We start from the raw sequence: 15,017 nt of genomic DNA on the forward strand, positions 1-15,017 counted from the left end.
TAGTGGGAAATTGCATGGTATAACACCAAAAAAATCCAAAATTCACTCATTAACCAAAATAATACTCTCTCACCTCTTTTTTCTTCCTATCTCTCTCTATCTGATTTCTACAAAACCAGTTTTCCTTTATTTTTTGGTTATTTCACAAATAAGCCCATTATTAATACCAATCATAGTTAAAAAAAATTTGCCTGTCTCTTTTTTCTTTGTCAGCTTTTGTTTTCACCTATCTCTACATAACGTTAAAGTCTCATCCTATTTTTCATCTGGTACATCAAATTCTCTTAACCACGAGACATTCGTTTTCCATTTTCCCAAAATAAAAAACACCCACTCAAAAGTCAAAACAAAACAAAACAAAATTCACAACATTTAATTTGAACTTTATTCAAAATGACTTCGCATGTTGAAGAAATTGAAGAAGAGGAAATATCAAAAATTGAGAAAGGCAAAGGCAAAGGCAAAGATTGCCATCGAGGAATCGAAACAGTCATTTGTACTTCTCCCACCACTGTTTGCCTCACTCAGAAGGTAAATACATAAACCAACAAAATTTTATTCTGTTTCATTTTCATAGTTATGATTATAATTAATATATTTAACAAATTATTTTATGTTCTTTCAATACTGATTACAGTTGATAGCAGAGATGATTGGGACGTATTTCTTAATATTCGCTGGATGTGGGGTGGTGGTAGTGAATGTGTTGTACGGTGGAACAGTGACATTTCCAGGGATATGTGTTACTTGGGGTCTCATTGTTATGGTCATGATTTACTCTACAGGTCACATTTCCGGTGCCCATTTTAATCCTGCCGTGACCCTCACTTTTGCCGTGTTCCGGCGGTTCCCCTGGTATCAGGTATTTACTCTCCATCTCTTCTTTAAATGTGTTTTGGTTGTTTTTAAGTTAATCAAACATAAACACATTACATGTTCAAACAAATGCAACAATTATATTCCTAGTAAATACTATATTTGGTATTTGAATCATGAATATGATTGTAAAATGGTTTGGACAGGTACCATTGTATATAGGTGCACAACTTACGGGATCGTTACTAGGGAGTTTGACACTGAAACTAATGTTCCATGTGACACCAGCAGCTTACTTTGGAACAACTCCGTCTGATTCAGCGGCACAAGCACTCGCTGCTGAGATAATTATCTCGTTCCTCCTTATGTTTGTTATCTCCGGTGTTGCCACTGATAATCGAGCGGTTAGTATTTTCTATATCATCATAAACAGTTAGATATTGGCACTAATCATTGTAGAACAAATTGCTATAAAATAATACATTGAAGTTATCTCATTTGAAGTCACTAGTGCATTTTTTAATATATTGCCATAGAAACAAATCATAAGGAAAACAATATGCAAATATACACTCTTATGTTGTTGGATTGTTCTTAAATTTCTTTTATAGGTCGGAGAATTAGCTGGAATTGCGGTGGGGATGACTATAATGTTGAACGTCTTCGTGGCTGGGTAAACATTTTCTCTTTCTTTTTCATTTTCAAGCAACAAGAATAATATATGACTAGAAATCATGGTTTGGGTTTTTATTATTACTATTTTAATATGCAAAAATGTTAGACCGGTTTCGGGAGCATCGATGAATCCAGCAAGAAGTCTAGGACCAGCGATAGTGATGGGAGTGTATGATGGACTTTGGATTTACATTGTTGGTCCTCTTGTCGGAATTATGGCCGGAGGTTTTGTTTATAACCTTATAAGATTTACGGATAAGCCACTCAAAGAGCTTACTCGGAACGGTTCTTTTCTCCGTTCTGCTTCTCCAAAACACAAAACTTCTACTTCTAAAAGCTAATTTTTGTAATCTCTTGGTCATATCTTATTTTGTCAAACTTTTCCTCTTGGATAGTTGTATATCCTACTATATATTAATTGAAAAGTCACTTTTGCTTAGATACCATTCATAGATGAATTTTAAAATTAATTCTCTTAATTTGATTGGTTGTTGATATTTAAATTTTCATTTATTTAATAAAAATTTTAAAAAAGAAAACTAATCCTAGAACTACCTAATCTAATCTATATTACCATAAAAACAATTAAACATTTTAAAGATATAAGAATTAACATAATTTATTTATAAAAATAATTAAATATCATAGATTATGTTATAGAAATTTAAAATATACATATAAATACATATGGTTTGATAGAAATAATTATATAAATGATTTTAACATATTTATATTTATAGTGGATACAATAAATTATATGCTCACTATATATATATATATTTTTCTAAGATGTGTTATACTAATTAACCTAAACCTAATAATATTTTGTTATACTCACTATATATATATATATATATATATATATATATTCTAAAATGTGTATAATGAATGCAAACAGTCAAATATACAATTTTAAAATCATTCAGTCATTTTTCAGTGACAAACGTTGATTGTATAATTGAGTTATTACTTTCAGAAATGATTAAAATATTTTTATATTTAAAAACAGAAAAATATATAGTAAGTCTTTTAAAATAATATTAATAAATGAAAATATTTATTATAATATAAAATTGAAAAATTGGAAATGATAATAATACGAGACTAAAGTTAATATACTCTATTAATATAATTGTTATAGCCTTGATTTTAATAAAACTATATGGTAAATTCTTTAAAATAATATTAGTTAATGAAAAATTTTATTATAAAATAAATTAAAAAACGAGAACAATATATTAATACAAGACTAGAGTTAAGACTCTATTAATATAATTTTGATTATAATAAAATTGACGTTCTTATTTTGTAATAGGAAAAAAAAGGATACATATATAAAACATCAGTGAATTAGAATAATAAAACATATTTGTTGTATTCTTGGTTGTATTCTTTGTTATTTTAAACTTTTACTTACTTAATCGAAAATTATGTCATAAAAAAACTTTTTGAAAACTTATAATAAAATTTAAAGAATTAAAATTTATCTCAATAATCTTCTAAAATTATACAATACCAAGAATTTTGATTTTCAAACTATTTAAAATAAAAGGTTAATTTTAATAGTTATGATTATTATTCAAATTTATAAAATTATAAACATAATATATAATTTTCATAAAATATTTATACCCGCAAAATCGCGGGAAACCACCTAGTATACTACTCCCTCTGTTCCCGAAAGTAAGATTTTCTAGACTATGCACGCTTATTAAGAATTTAATAAATGTATATAATTTATTTTATTTTTTACTTTATTATACACTCTCCAATAACTTTTCACCAATGAAATTTAATCAATTCAAATATTCTCAATTAATGTTTCTCAAAAGTATAAAAAAGTACCTTAACAATGTAGAAAATCTATATTTGTGGAACAAGAAAAAAAATCTAAAAAATCTTACTTTCGGGAACGGATACAGTATTATTTTATAAGTTGAATTAGATGCATCTAATCTAAGAAAAAATGAATTTCTAATTACAGTAATTAAATTTATAGAAAAAGTTGCGACCTTAGTTCTAAAAAGGAAGTAAATCATAAACCGGAAATATTTGATGCTGGCATGGTGTCCGTCTACCAAGTTTTGGTGTTATCGCTTAGAGGACTCTCAAATTCCTGTGTTGACACACTTCACATCCAAAATAATACCATGCATAATTGGTACATATAACATAGATTGTAGCAACAACCTTGCATTTTCAACCACTCCGAAAATTGACACAATAACTAAAAAATACTATTTCAAGTTCGAAATAGTAATCGTTGGGGTATTAGAAATACGAATGTAAACCTGTGTGGAACCTAATAGCTCAGATATGGTTTTATCCTCATTGTATTCAAGGGCAACAAAAAAAAATTTCATTTGATTCGACGATACTCATAGAATCGCTATTAAATTTGAACCTAAGATACCGTTAAACCATAAGAAAACCAATTGGTTAGACAAACATATCTATTACAATAAAGTTGCATTTTGTCACTTTTTATGAAGGCACATCAACACTTCTATCTCTAAATGTTGACACGTGGCATCATGTCTTTAGCTTTCTTCTATCGATGAGTTTTTTTATTGGGCTCGACCATGATTAACCCCAGTCTTTTAACTGGGGTTCTTAGCTTCGGCTAAGAGACGGTTCTTAGCTTTTCTTCGATTTTAACTAAGAAAAACTAAGAACCGTTTCTTAAATAAGAGATATAAGAGTCGTATCTTAGCTGAAAAGTGTAAAAAAAAAGTGTCAAATCAGGAGTTAATAACCCCGGCTAAAACATCGGGGTTAATCATGCCCTTATTATACAAACGGGATCGATGAGTATTTTTAGGCTCTTATGGTTTCCTCCTTTCACGATTACAGAGCTTCTATGTTCAGACGCTGTGCCTCTTCAGATCTCCATAACTCTGAACAACGCCTGTGTAACGTCTCCCATTTTCGGCTACCATCTCCATTAATCCAAGCATTAACGTCTTTCCCATCACTGCTCCTACTCTTTTCCATTTAAATGGCCTCATCATCCTCCAACCCTGGAGCTCCATCTATAAATGTTTTCTTTTCCTGCGATGAATACCCTCACTGCTACAAAATCCGAAAGGTCACACTGTTACAAATTCCTATACTCTTATTACCGATTTGAAGGTTGGTCGCTGTTCAAACATCTGCTCAGGTCCGGCTTAAGGTTCTGGGAGGCAAGGAATGTCAAGAAAGGCGGCGAGCTGATGGTGTCGACATGCTACTCCTGGACGAGAAGGTTAGTCCGGCGTACCACCGTCTTTTCTTATTAGCGATTTACACGAGCTTAGTCCTCAAAACTTTAATCTGATTATTTTTAACTCCACGTCTCTGTAACTCCTCATCTAACGGGAACTTTCCGATATGAAGGCTCTCCGTTGTAAAGAAGTGATGGTCACATGTCTGCTACGCTTTTGGGTGGCCAGGGACCTGAAGAAAAGCGGCAAGCTTATATGGTTTTAGTAGACGGAAAAGGTAGCATAATAAAGCGTAATTCCTATTATATGTTGTTGTTATTGCGAGAATTTTATCAACTTAGAAACTTTTTCTTTTGCTTTTTCCCCTTTGATTCAAGGATCCATCGCCGCACACACAGGTTTAAAACTTTCAAGAATAAGTAATATTTTAGTTGTTCTATAAATCTCAAAACCATAAAGTTGCATCCTTTATTTTTTATTATGAAGATGGTACTCGGAGAAGCTCGTGAAATGACAGTGGGGTAAAGAAGACTGTGTTTCTGAGTGGAACAATTACATAGACCCTCACGGTAACTCACTACTCTACTTCTGTCTTTTAACTCTATTCATGTTTATTGTTTTGTCTGATGTTCCTAATCAATTCACAAGTTCTCTCTCTGAGTTTCGTTTTTCTCGGTTCTCATATATTCAAACAAGAGGAGTTTTATGGAAAACTTCTCACTCGAATTTTGGAGGTTGCTGGTGAGCTGAATCCATCCAACTAAACAATCTGATGCAAAAGAATCCAGTTGATACTTGATCCTTAATGTTTCTCAATAACATTCTCTTTGAAACATATCCATTGAGCAACTTTTCATATATAGGAAAGCATCTGAAAATCTATTACATAAGAAGGCAATCAAAGTACAAGGAGAATGGTGTATTCTTTATTTGAAAACCTTCCTCATCTTCCTCAAGCTAGGTATGATCCGTCAAAACATAAAAAAGCTGATGCAGTAAAGTTAAATAAGAATATTTTTTTCTTTTATTTCACTAATTAATGGTGATTTTTTCGATACGTAGATTTGTGAGGTAAGTAGCAACACCACCTGTAGTTTCTGCGTTTGCCATTGATAGCTTCAAGTATGAAGCAGAAGTGAAAAAAGAGCTGAAAATAGAAACCATTTTAGACGTTTGGCTTCAATTTCTCCAAAAGCGAAACACTCTGTCTCAAGCACAACAAAGTAAAATATTTTAAAATATTATAAAATGTTAATCTATTATAAATATTTTACTAACTTTTCAATACATTTTAATAATAGATTAACATTTTATAATATTTTAAAATAAATATAGTAAAACTTTATATACAACGTAACTATTTAGCATTAAATTTTTTATTGCTATTTATTTAAAATTTGAAAATGGTATTATCATATAATTTAATAATATGAAAGTCTTAATATTGTAAATAACCAACTAAAACTCATTTTTTCAGTTAATAAAAAATTTCTTTGTATTTTTGTCAACAAAAAACGCAAACTTGGGTTTTAGGGTTTTTTCTTTCATTCCGCAATTTTTGTTGATTAGTAAAATACTTGTGGAATCGCGTTTTAAGATGTCATTCCACCATTTCGAAAATTTACCAATCAAAGCCTAAGTAAACGGAAAAGGGCACTTTCTAGAATTTGGTGGGGAGATGTAGATTTCTAGAATCGAATATTTACATAACTAGGTAAATCTCTGTTGTCGGTGGAAGAAGTGTATATGAATGGGATCCTTGGTCGTTTTTTCTAAGCACGGAGTTACCGTTATCAAGAACCTCTGCTACCACCGGGGATTTCCCATTTCCACCGGTTATATTAGTCGACCAAACAGATGTATCGCTTCCGTCCACAACAATAAGATCACTGTCTCAGATTTTTATTTTCTATTGATATATCTTAAATGTTTGGTGTTAAATGTATGACTTTTCTTTACTGGAATGAATAGAATATTGAATAATAGGTCAACACGATCCGTTTAAACTCAAACTAGCACTAAAATCAATTTCCAACTGCCTGTAAACAAATAAAAAATACATTTTGTATTATGCACATTGCCACCATACATTGAATTAATTTCATAATCTGGCTTCTCTAGAACTAGCGGCTCCATCAACCGATCACATTTAACTAATAAAAAAGAAGTATATGTCAACACAGAAAGCAACTACAAATGTAGATTTTCGAATTAAACAAGTGAATCTAATGACAAATGTTCTTTGTTAAATAACACAAATCGCAAACATTCCGCCGTAGCGCACGTAAACCACTAGTATTAATATATATATATATATGAATCAAAATACTTTATAGTTTTTAAAAGGTTAAAAATTATACACTTCTTTAATTTCCTTGGCTTCTTTTGTGTTCGGATTGAAAACCAATTGTGATGAATCATAAGCATTTGAGACGTGGAGATTACCTAAAACAAAATAAGCCAACATTCGATAATCTACATTATATGAATGATATCTACTGGAAATTTTTAAAACAGCATTTGTAACTATAAATGACCTGATTTTAGCAAATCTGAGCAAACAGACAACAACTCGAAAGTGTTCTTCCTCTCTATGATATGCGTTCATCACTAAAAGAAAATAGAGTTAAAACACGTGTAAATTCGATTCTTGGACGACACGATATGAATTATCATGGACAAAAATATAGATAAGAATTGTATACTTGATGTCTCTTAGTTTGATTCAATCTTTTTTTCTCCTTTCTATTACATTTCAGAGTTCAAATTTGTGAGACATCTATGCCACGTCCAAGAATTTCTTGAAAACAAAATAATAAATCTTAATTAGTGGACGATCAAAAGAAACACGTTAAATAACAAATAAAACAAATTACCAATCAAGAAATGAACATCCAATCTTCCACCCATAACAGAATCAAAGCCTGCTAATGCAAGAAACATGTCATCGTTTTGGAAGTCATATCGCTTAATGAATGAAAGACATATTGTACATGTTTTTTGTTGGTCGGTAATGTTTTTTGTTGGACTTACTTGGAAGTTCTCTACAGTCTTCCATTCACCAACATTGCATTCATCCCCCCTAAGACCTCATGTAGTTCTTCTTACATGTAGCTTGAATTTTGAACCCTGCAAGAAAATATACAGAATAACATAGATGTTATTCCACGATCTCATGAAAAAAGAAACATACAAAAAACATGATAACCCATCAAAGTATTTACTTTTTACTTTCACTGATTAACTTAAACATAGAATTTATTTATGAACATGCTTTCGCTACAATAACAAAACAGTACACTTTTAAGATGATGAATTATATTAACACTTTTTGTCTGCCAATATGATTTCCAAACTCTCATCACACCAAGCATTGGATGATTTACAGGTGTGTATCACTTTGACTTGGATCAATCATATCCATTTCCATGGACTAACTTCATCAAGGTACTATATATTTTGCTTGGAAGAAATGACATCAGAAACTCTTAGAAAAGAAGGTGTTTGCTTTGAATTATCGAATGCAGTATATATAAGAAAGGTTGAGGCCTCACAGTTTAGCATATTCCCATTCAATACAGTTAGAGAATTTTTTTTCATAATCACATATCTTGAGTAACAAGCTAATTTAAGTTATGGAAATTAAAATTTTCTTAATCAGTATATTCGACAGTTTGTTAGAAACTTCTGATTTTTTTTTTGTTTCTATTTTTTTGTTATTGATTTGTGGAAGATTGGTAACTATAATGGTTGGCGGTTAGTTTTCTGCTTTAGTATATTCGAGATTAATATTTACAACTTCTGATTTTCTTGTTTCTATTGTTTATTATTGATTTGAAAAAGATTTGCACTATAATGATAACCCAAACAGTATTTTGAATAGTTAATAAATATATCGGTATAATCATAAATTTGAGTATCAAGCATAAAAAAATTTTAAAATATATATCGGCTTTTATTTAGTAGTTATCCAAAATTGTAGTTTGATGGTATATTTTCAATAGACGAGGGGAAATTTTTTAAAAGATTTCGGGTTTAGGGTTTTGTAAATTAGAGCTTACTGAGTTTTGATCATATATTTTAGGATTTCATAATTTTGAATACTGCAAAAAATACATTATATCAGGATTTATGTATATATATTACATTTCAATTTGAAAACATTGAAATGTTGAATCCGGTGTGTTATTAGAGCATGATGGTGTAAGTTTCAAATACAAAACATATGATCCGGTGTGTTATTAGGGCATGATGGTGTAAGTTTCAAATACAAAACATATGGTTGACGATTAGTATCATTAATACAAATAATATAGACAGTTTTTTTAGGCTTTAATTATTTAGTTGAAAGAGATAGAGAAATAATGCAATATATCGTTTGTTGGAATAAAAATATTTCTTGGAATAACAAACAAAATTAAAAATACATGTTTTAAATAAGGCAATGTCATGACCTAATATAAACAAGTTCCAAGCCTTTACTTGAAAAATAAAATCACCTAAAAAATTATGTCATTTTATTTGGCAACTGATAACATGGCATGTGGCAGTCACAAGGAACCTGATCTGTCGCAATATGCGATGTAATAATTATTGTCCAAGATGTGGAAAACCAGAAGAAACTGTTACCATGCTATTTTTGAGTGCCTACCAACTTTACATGCTTGGTCTTTACATGCTTGGTCTTTATCAGCAACTCCGTCTAGTACAAACAGTTTTTCTCTGCCGAGCATTTATGCCAATATGAATAATTTATTCTGGATGAAGAGCAGCATCTAAGATCCAGATTTGGATAGAAATTCTTATCCCTGGATAATCTTGTATATTTGGAAGGCTTGGAATGATAAAAGAGGATAGACATGGATCATTTGGAACTTGTCAGGTATGCGGAAATTGAATGTCAGGCTTGGTTCAATACAAATGAATCAGTGCCCTTATAGTGAAGAACCAAACGTTTTAAGCTTGGGTAATATATGTAGCCGTAAAACATATGAAGAGTTTAAGTCAATATATGTTTGCTGTAAAACAAACCAATAATGATTTTAAAGGTCTCATTTTTCAATGTTTTTTTTAAGTTATTACATTTTAGAGATAAAGCATAAATGGTGAATTCAAATGAAAACAATTTATACATGGATGCAATACACTACAATAGGTGAATAATCGACAAATCTAATCTTTTGCATATGAAACGGTTAGTTTTGTTTAAAGCTGTTTATAATATAATACTAGAGTTGGACCCGCGCGCCCGCGCGGGTGTCATTTTGAATTTGTAAACATTTTACAATGGAAAGATTTTTATGTGTTAAAATTTTTTGAACACCATCAACTTTGTTGTTCAATGTAGCTAATTTTTTTCTTTGGTGATCTTGTTTTTTCATCAGTTTACATGTGTGTGTTACTTGCTCATTTTATTATGACAAATCTAATCGATTAAAATGCACCATATCTTAGTCTCAAGTAAACATTTTATTATATCAAATCTAGAGATGTTTATTAAAATACAAAAAATTGTAAAATGCACCATATAATGTTTAAGTATACTTTTTGGGTAAACAGTCGGCCCGAAAGAAGACAAATTGTGAAAAAAATCTGACCTCATTCATATTTTGAGGCCCAGCCCCCTTAGTGTTTTTTTCCGGGAAAAAAATACAAGAAGTGTACCGATTTTTCTCGTACTTGAGACTTTTCATTATCTCTCATCTCTTTGACTTCACCCGATACCTTGCTCCTTGATCTGATGTATGTTGCAATCATAAGTGGTTTGCGTTGTTTTCACAGTTCTTAATCAGATCGGTATTTCCTTTTACAATTGCTTTTGACATCAATGTTCGATTTTTGATTGAGTTTAACTTGTGTTTATTCGATTGGTTTTTCTAATCTATATAATTTCTTTTGCTTTTTCCAAGTAGATTGTCAGAAGTTTGGAATACAAAGACTTGAGATCAGATGAGCAAGTCAGATCTAGGCACTATTACCGAAACAATTATCATGCGTGACTCTGTGAATTTGCCTCTATTATTGTTTTTGGAGTAGTTTTTTTACAATGGAGGCTGTATTAGTTCCTATGTGTATGTAGACCACGTTATAGTAACGACTAATGCATTCTTTGCAGACTATTGAGTTAGAAGCCAAGTGTCAGAAGGCACGAAGCAATCATTCTTGAAGATCATGCTTTCTCTGAGAATCACACCATTGAGTTTACGCTGTGGCAGTTGCATTACAAACGGATTGAAGAATATTGATCAAACATAAATGCTGTCTTGGCTTCTAGTAGCTCCAGTGCGGCTCAGAATGCAAAGGATCCTTTTATACCCGACCGAGTTGCGAGGCTCAAGCTGCGTACCTCTTCTTTCGATTCCTAAAGGGCGCGTTCAGAAATTTCCTTTCGGAAGCAGCTGGGTTTTACCCTGATATGATCTTTAAAATGAGATCCAAGTATGGTCTCCCCTTGGGTTACTTTTCCGACGATCAAGAGAGTAAAAATTTTGCCGATAAGGATGGGAGAAGTTGGCTCAAGTCAAAAAAGGCTTGGTGCCTTGTCACCATTGCTTAATATACCTTGGTGATCTTGCTCGGTATAAAGATTGTATGGAGAGGGAGGAGATTCAAAGAACCGAGAATATGCTGCTGCTTCGGGTTACTATTTGAAAGCAGCTTCTCTATTGCCAGCCAGTGGAAACCCACATCATCAGGTTACTCCCTTCTTTTCTCTCTTTCTGATGAGATCTTAGTTATTAGCTAGCTACAGTTTTTCTTATTAGATTAACTTAATGTCTCAGCTAGTGCAAATTGCTTCTTATTCGGGGGATGAGTTTGCAGCAACATACCGTTATTTCCGGAGCTCTGCTTGGCTGTGGAGAGTCCTTTCCCAAAGGCCCGTGACAACTTGATTGTTGCTTTTGAGAAGGTCAACTAAGTCCTAATCCTAATTCCTAAAGCTATTGTTTTATACTCTCAAACCAAATTTGATTCCTACATATTCTCTTAATTTTTACAGGACCTTATAATAGAGATACATCAGCAACCTAAACAAAAAGGCGAGACTTAAGTTAGAAGGGTACAAAGATGAAATTGTTAGAGATTGACACTGTATAAGTGGAATAGAGGAAGCAGGTCAGTTAAATTTAATTCAGTGCTGAAAATCTCCATTCTACTTAGTGATGTATTCATATGGTTTCTAGGTGACGCAGTAATGTATACAAAAGCATAAGTTTTGGTAGAAGGACAGAAAGTTGAGAATAATTAATTCAAAATTATAGTCAGGGGACAAAAATATGGTACATTATTGTTTAATTTGTACCTCACCTAGTATAATTATATAATTTACATTAGGAACAATCGTATAAGCTATTCAGAAAGATTAAAAGAAGCTAAATAAATACCTCTAAAGAAGCTAATTTTTGCAAACCTGATCAAACAACAGGAGCTCAGAGTAGTCGTATATATATATAGTGGCTTATGTAAGGGTGGGTTTAATTGTAGTATTTAAGAAAATATTTGTTATGTGTTATTCGAAATCTTCTCTAATGGAATATACGGTTTTGAATTATTAAATACACATTCCCTGTTGATTTAAATGATCTAAAACAGGAAAATCTTGTTTGTAAAGATTATCTAAACGTGATTTTGAAGTTTTGCCTTTCAGAATATGCTGATCTTGTTAGTTAATGATTTCTTTTTTTTTGTTATGATGAGTGCGATAAAATAGGAAACAAATTGGACTGTTATTGAGTTTAGGAGTAATTGAATTTATTAGTCCTACGTGATTAGCAAGTTTTGATTTTGGAAACGGTTGACCAATTGTATTGCTTGATATGGTTTGATTTATGATTGCTGCGTGGAAGCAGGAAACGTTTTAGGAATATTATAATTGGGAAAAACGCCAAATAAATCCTCAACTTTTAAAATTAGGCCAATAAAAGCCTCAACTAATTAGTAAGCCTTTTAAATCCCATACTTTTGAAATTTTTCCATTTAAATCCCGAATTTACTTTAAAATTTTAATTATATATCTAATGAGAATAACTATAAAATCTGATCTTATTATTTAATCAAATACGTTTATTAGTTAAAATAACATTTTATCCATGATTCAAAACCAAAATAAAAACACGATGTTACAAACTTTACAGTTGATCATAAAAAGATCAGAGTAAACAGACAATACATGCACGAAATAAATGGTGTAGATGAGAAAAAGTCCGTTGCATGGAGAAGAATGTTTATTTGAATGTAGAAATTGTAAAGCATTATATATTGTGAATCGAATTAAAGTATATGTACCATATGTAGTTAAGTATTTATACATTATGTTTTGATTTGCAGAGCTACATAAACCCTTGATGCTGGGGAGAATATAACGACAATTTACAATTTCGGTTTGGTTAGTTATTAAATTTTAAGTGGCGACAAAATTTTTAGCTGGTTTAGTATTAGTAAAACGACAACATATTAATCCAATGGCATGGGATTGTAAATAAAAAGGAAAAGTCAGAATTATTTCATTTTCGTACTTCTATTTTAATAGATTAGATGAGTAAACTTATAGTTTTATACAATTGCATCTTGTAATTATCTTTGTAGTGTGATTTGCAGGGAATAAAATTCATGCATCACCCAAAAATAGGTAGATGCTAAAAGAGTAATATTTAAAGTTAAGCAGTGAACAAAGCATACTATGTTAACCTATTGGATAGATCTACTAAGCAAGTTTGAAAATGACATTAGCAACACACAAGTTCCAAATAGCCAAACATGTAGGCCATGTTCGTTTGAAAGTGGCTGTCAGCGACTAGCGATAATTTTAAAACACAATTTTAAATATGTTAGCTGAAAATTATAGCGATTAAAAATCACAGTCATCATCGATCGCTGCGTTTGATCGCTGCTGCTAAACGAAAAACATTTTAATCGCTATCACTAGTCGCTACAAAACGAACATCGCCAAATCTGTAATTGCAATAATTTTATTTTGTAGATTGGGAGAAATGAAAATCACAATCAGTTTTAGAGCATCTCCAAAAGACACTCTATAACTTCAAATATGAAGTTTTTTGCTCTATAAAAAGAAACTTCAAAACTTCAAATTTGAAGTTTTGAAGAATGAAACTCTATATTTAAAATTTCACTGTTCAAAACTTCAAATACGAAGTTTCTTATTTTTATTTGCGTTTTGGTCCTTACAATCACACATCACCTTGATTCATAAATATTTTTTCGTTTATTGTTTTAATCCTTAAAAAAATTATATCTCATAAATATTTTAAATTTTGTTTACATATTTTAAATTTTACACATAAAATTAAATAAAACTTTAAAATAAGATTTAAAATATTTTAAACTAGATTTAGACAACAATAATATACAAAAAAAAACTTAACAAAAATATTAAAAAAATTACATGAAGACATAACTATTACACAAATTTAAATATTACAACAACACTAATAGTCAGGTAAGTTTGATCCGGAACCTTCGAAATTTTCAAATATTGTCCAAATTTTTTTGTGTAACTTAAGATGGTTGTTGTTGTTGCTTTTGATGTCTTTTTCGTACAATTTTTTCTTGTTCATATTGAATATATTCACAAGTATTAATATCATCGAAAAGAAATTAGTCTTTTAGCAATATTTTATGTTTCTCTTTTACTTTCTTATTCCGGTCTCTTGTATTTACAAGTATCAATATTACCCAATTTCTACAACTTTTAGCTCATAATCTACAAAGTAAAAATGAGGAGAGCCATTTTTAATTCGATATGCACTAATAGATCATATATGCATTACGAAAATCATTTTATGAAATAATATGGTATTTTGTTTGAAGTTTAATATTAATTAAGTTATTTTTATTTAAATTTTTAAATTTTAATAGAATATTTTATTAATTAATATTATTGTAATATGTTTATATATGTGCTAGTTATTTACAAAAGTTTTATGAATTCAAATTAGTTATGATACATAAGGACCATATTATAAAATATAAATAGTTTTGAAGTTGAGTTTGAAGTTTTACTTTTGGAGAAGAATACCTTTAAACTTCAAATATAAAGTTTTGAAAACTTCAAAATACAGTTCATTTTTGGAGATGATCTTAAAAGTTAAAACACAGGTAGAAAGCCGACCGTTGCAAATATTTAATTACAGAGATATGATTATAAGTTAGTAAATGCAAAAATCAATAAAAATTAGAAATTTGAATGGCTGTTCCGCTCAACTATCTCTCCTAATCGAAAAGTCGTACGTATTCTAGTAATTTTTTTATAATATGGTCCAATTTTTCGTAACAACAAGTCGCTGCCAAAAAAAAAAAAAAAAA

The 15,017-nt window shown here is 30.5% G+C and overlaps 1 protein-coding gene and 3 long non-coding RNA genes across 6 annotated transcripts; 3 read left to right on the forward strand and 1 right to left on the reverse strand.

Moving 5' to 3' along the window:
- Positions 1 to 215: 215 nt before the first annotated feature.
- On the forward strand, positions 216 to 1,862 carry LOC106340767 (putative aquaporin NIP4-1). The gene is made up of 5 exons (XM_013779611.1): positions 216 to 531; positions 638 to 862; positions 1,023 to 1,220; positions 1,428 to 1,489; positions 1,598 to 1,862. Exons 1-5 carry the CDS (start codon positions 394 to 396, stop codon positions 1,830 to 1,832), a joined length of 858 nt encoding a protein of 285 aa, XP_013635065.1. The 5' UTR covers positions 216 to 393; the 3' UTR covers positions 1,833 to 1,862.
- A 2,477-nt stretch (positions 1,863 to 4,339) lies between these two features.
- On the forward strand, positions 4,340 to 5,661 carry LOC106341328. The gene is made up of 4 exons (XR_001269602.1): positions 4,340 to 4,735; positions 4,867 to 4,971; positions 5,072 to 5,092; positions 5,181 to 5,661. It is a non-coding gene; the product is annotated as an uncharacterized LOC106341328 (long non-coding RNA).
- Positions 5,662 to 7,416: 1,755 nt separating this feature from the next.
- LOC106341635 lies at positions 7,417 to 7,756 on the reverse strand. Its single transcript, XR_001269705.1, has 3 exons — positions 7,728 to 7,756; positions 7,571 to 7,618; positions 7,417 to 7,494 (listed from the first exon to the last, which is right to left on the reverse strand). It is a non-coding gene; the product is annotated as an uncharacterized LOC106341635 (long non-coding RNA).
- Positions 7,757 to 10,354: 2,598 nt separating this feature from the next.
- LOC106337322 lies at positions 10,355 to 13,210 on the forward strand. 3 transcript variants are annotated; one of them, XR_001268987.1, is made up of 5 exons: positions 10,355 to 10,490; positions 10,607 to 11,389; positions 11,477 to 11,604; positions 11,695 to 11,810; positions 13,023 to 13,210. It is a non-coding gene; the product is annotated as an uncharacterized LOC106337322 (long non-coding RNA). The 3 variants fall into 3 exon arrangements; XR_001268988.1 differs by lacking the exon at positions 13,023 to 13,210 and adding an exon at positions 11,879 to 11,982; XR_001268986.1 differs by lacking the exon at positions 13,023 to 13,210 and having other exon boundaries at positions 11,695 to 11,982.
- Positions 13,211 to 15,017: the final 1,807 nt, after the last annotated feature.

This window comes from Brassica oleracea, chromosome C4 (genome assembly GCF_000695525.1).
Source record: "Brassica oleracea var. oleracea cultivar TO1000 chromosome C4, BOL, whole genome shotgun sequence".
In the NCBI taxonomy this organism is placed as follows: Eukaryota; Viridiplantae; Streptophyta; class Magnoliopsida; order Brassicales; family Brassicaceae; genus Brassica; species Brassica oleracea.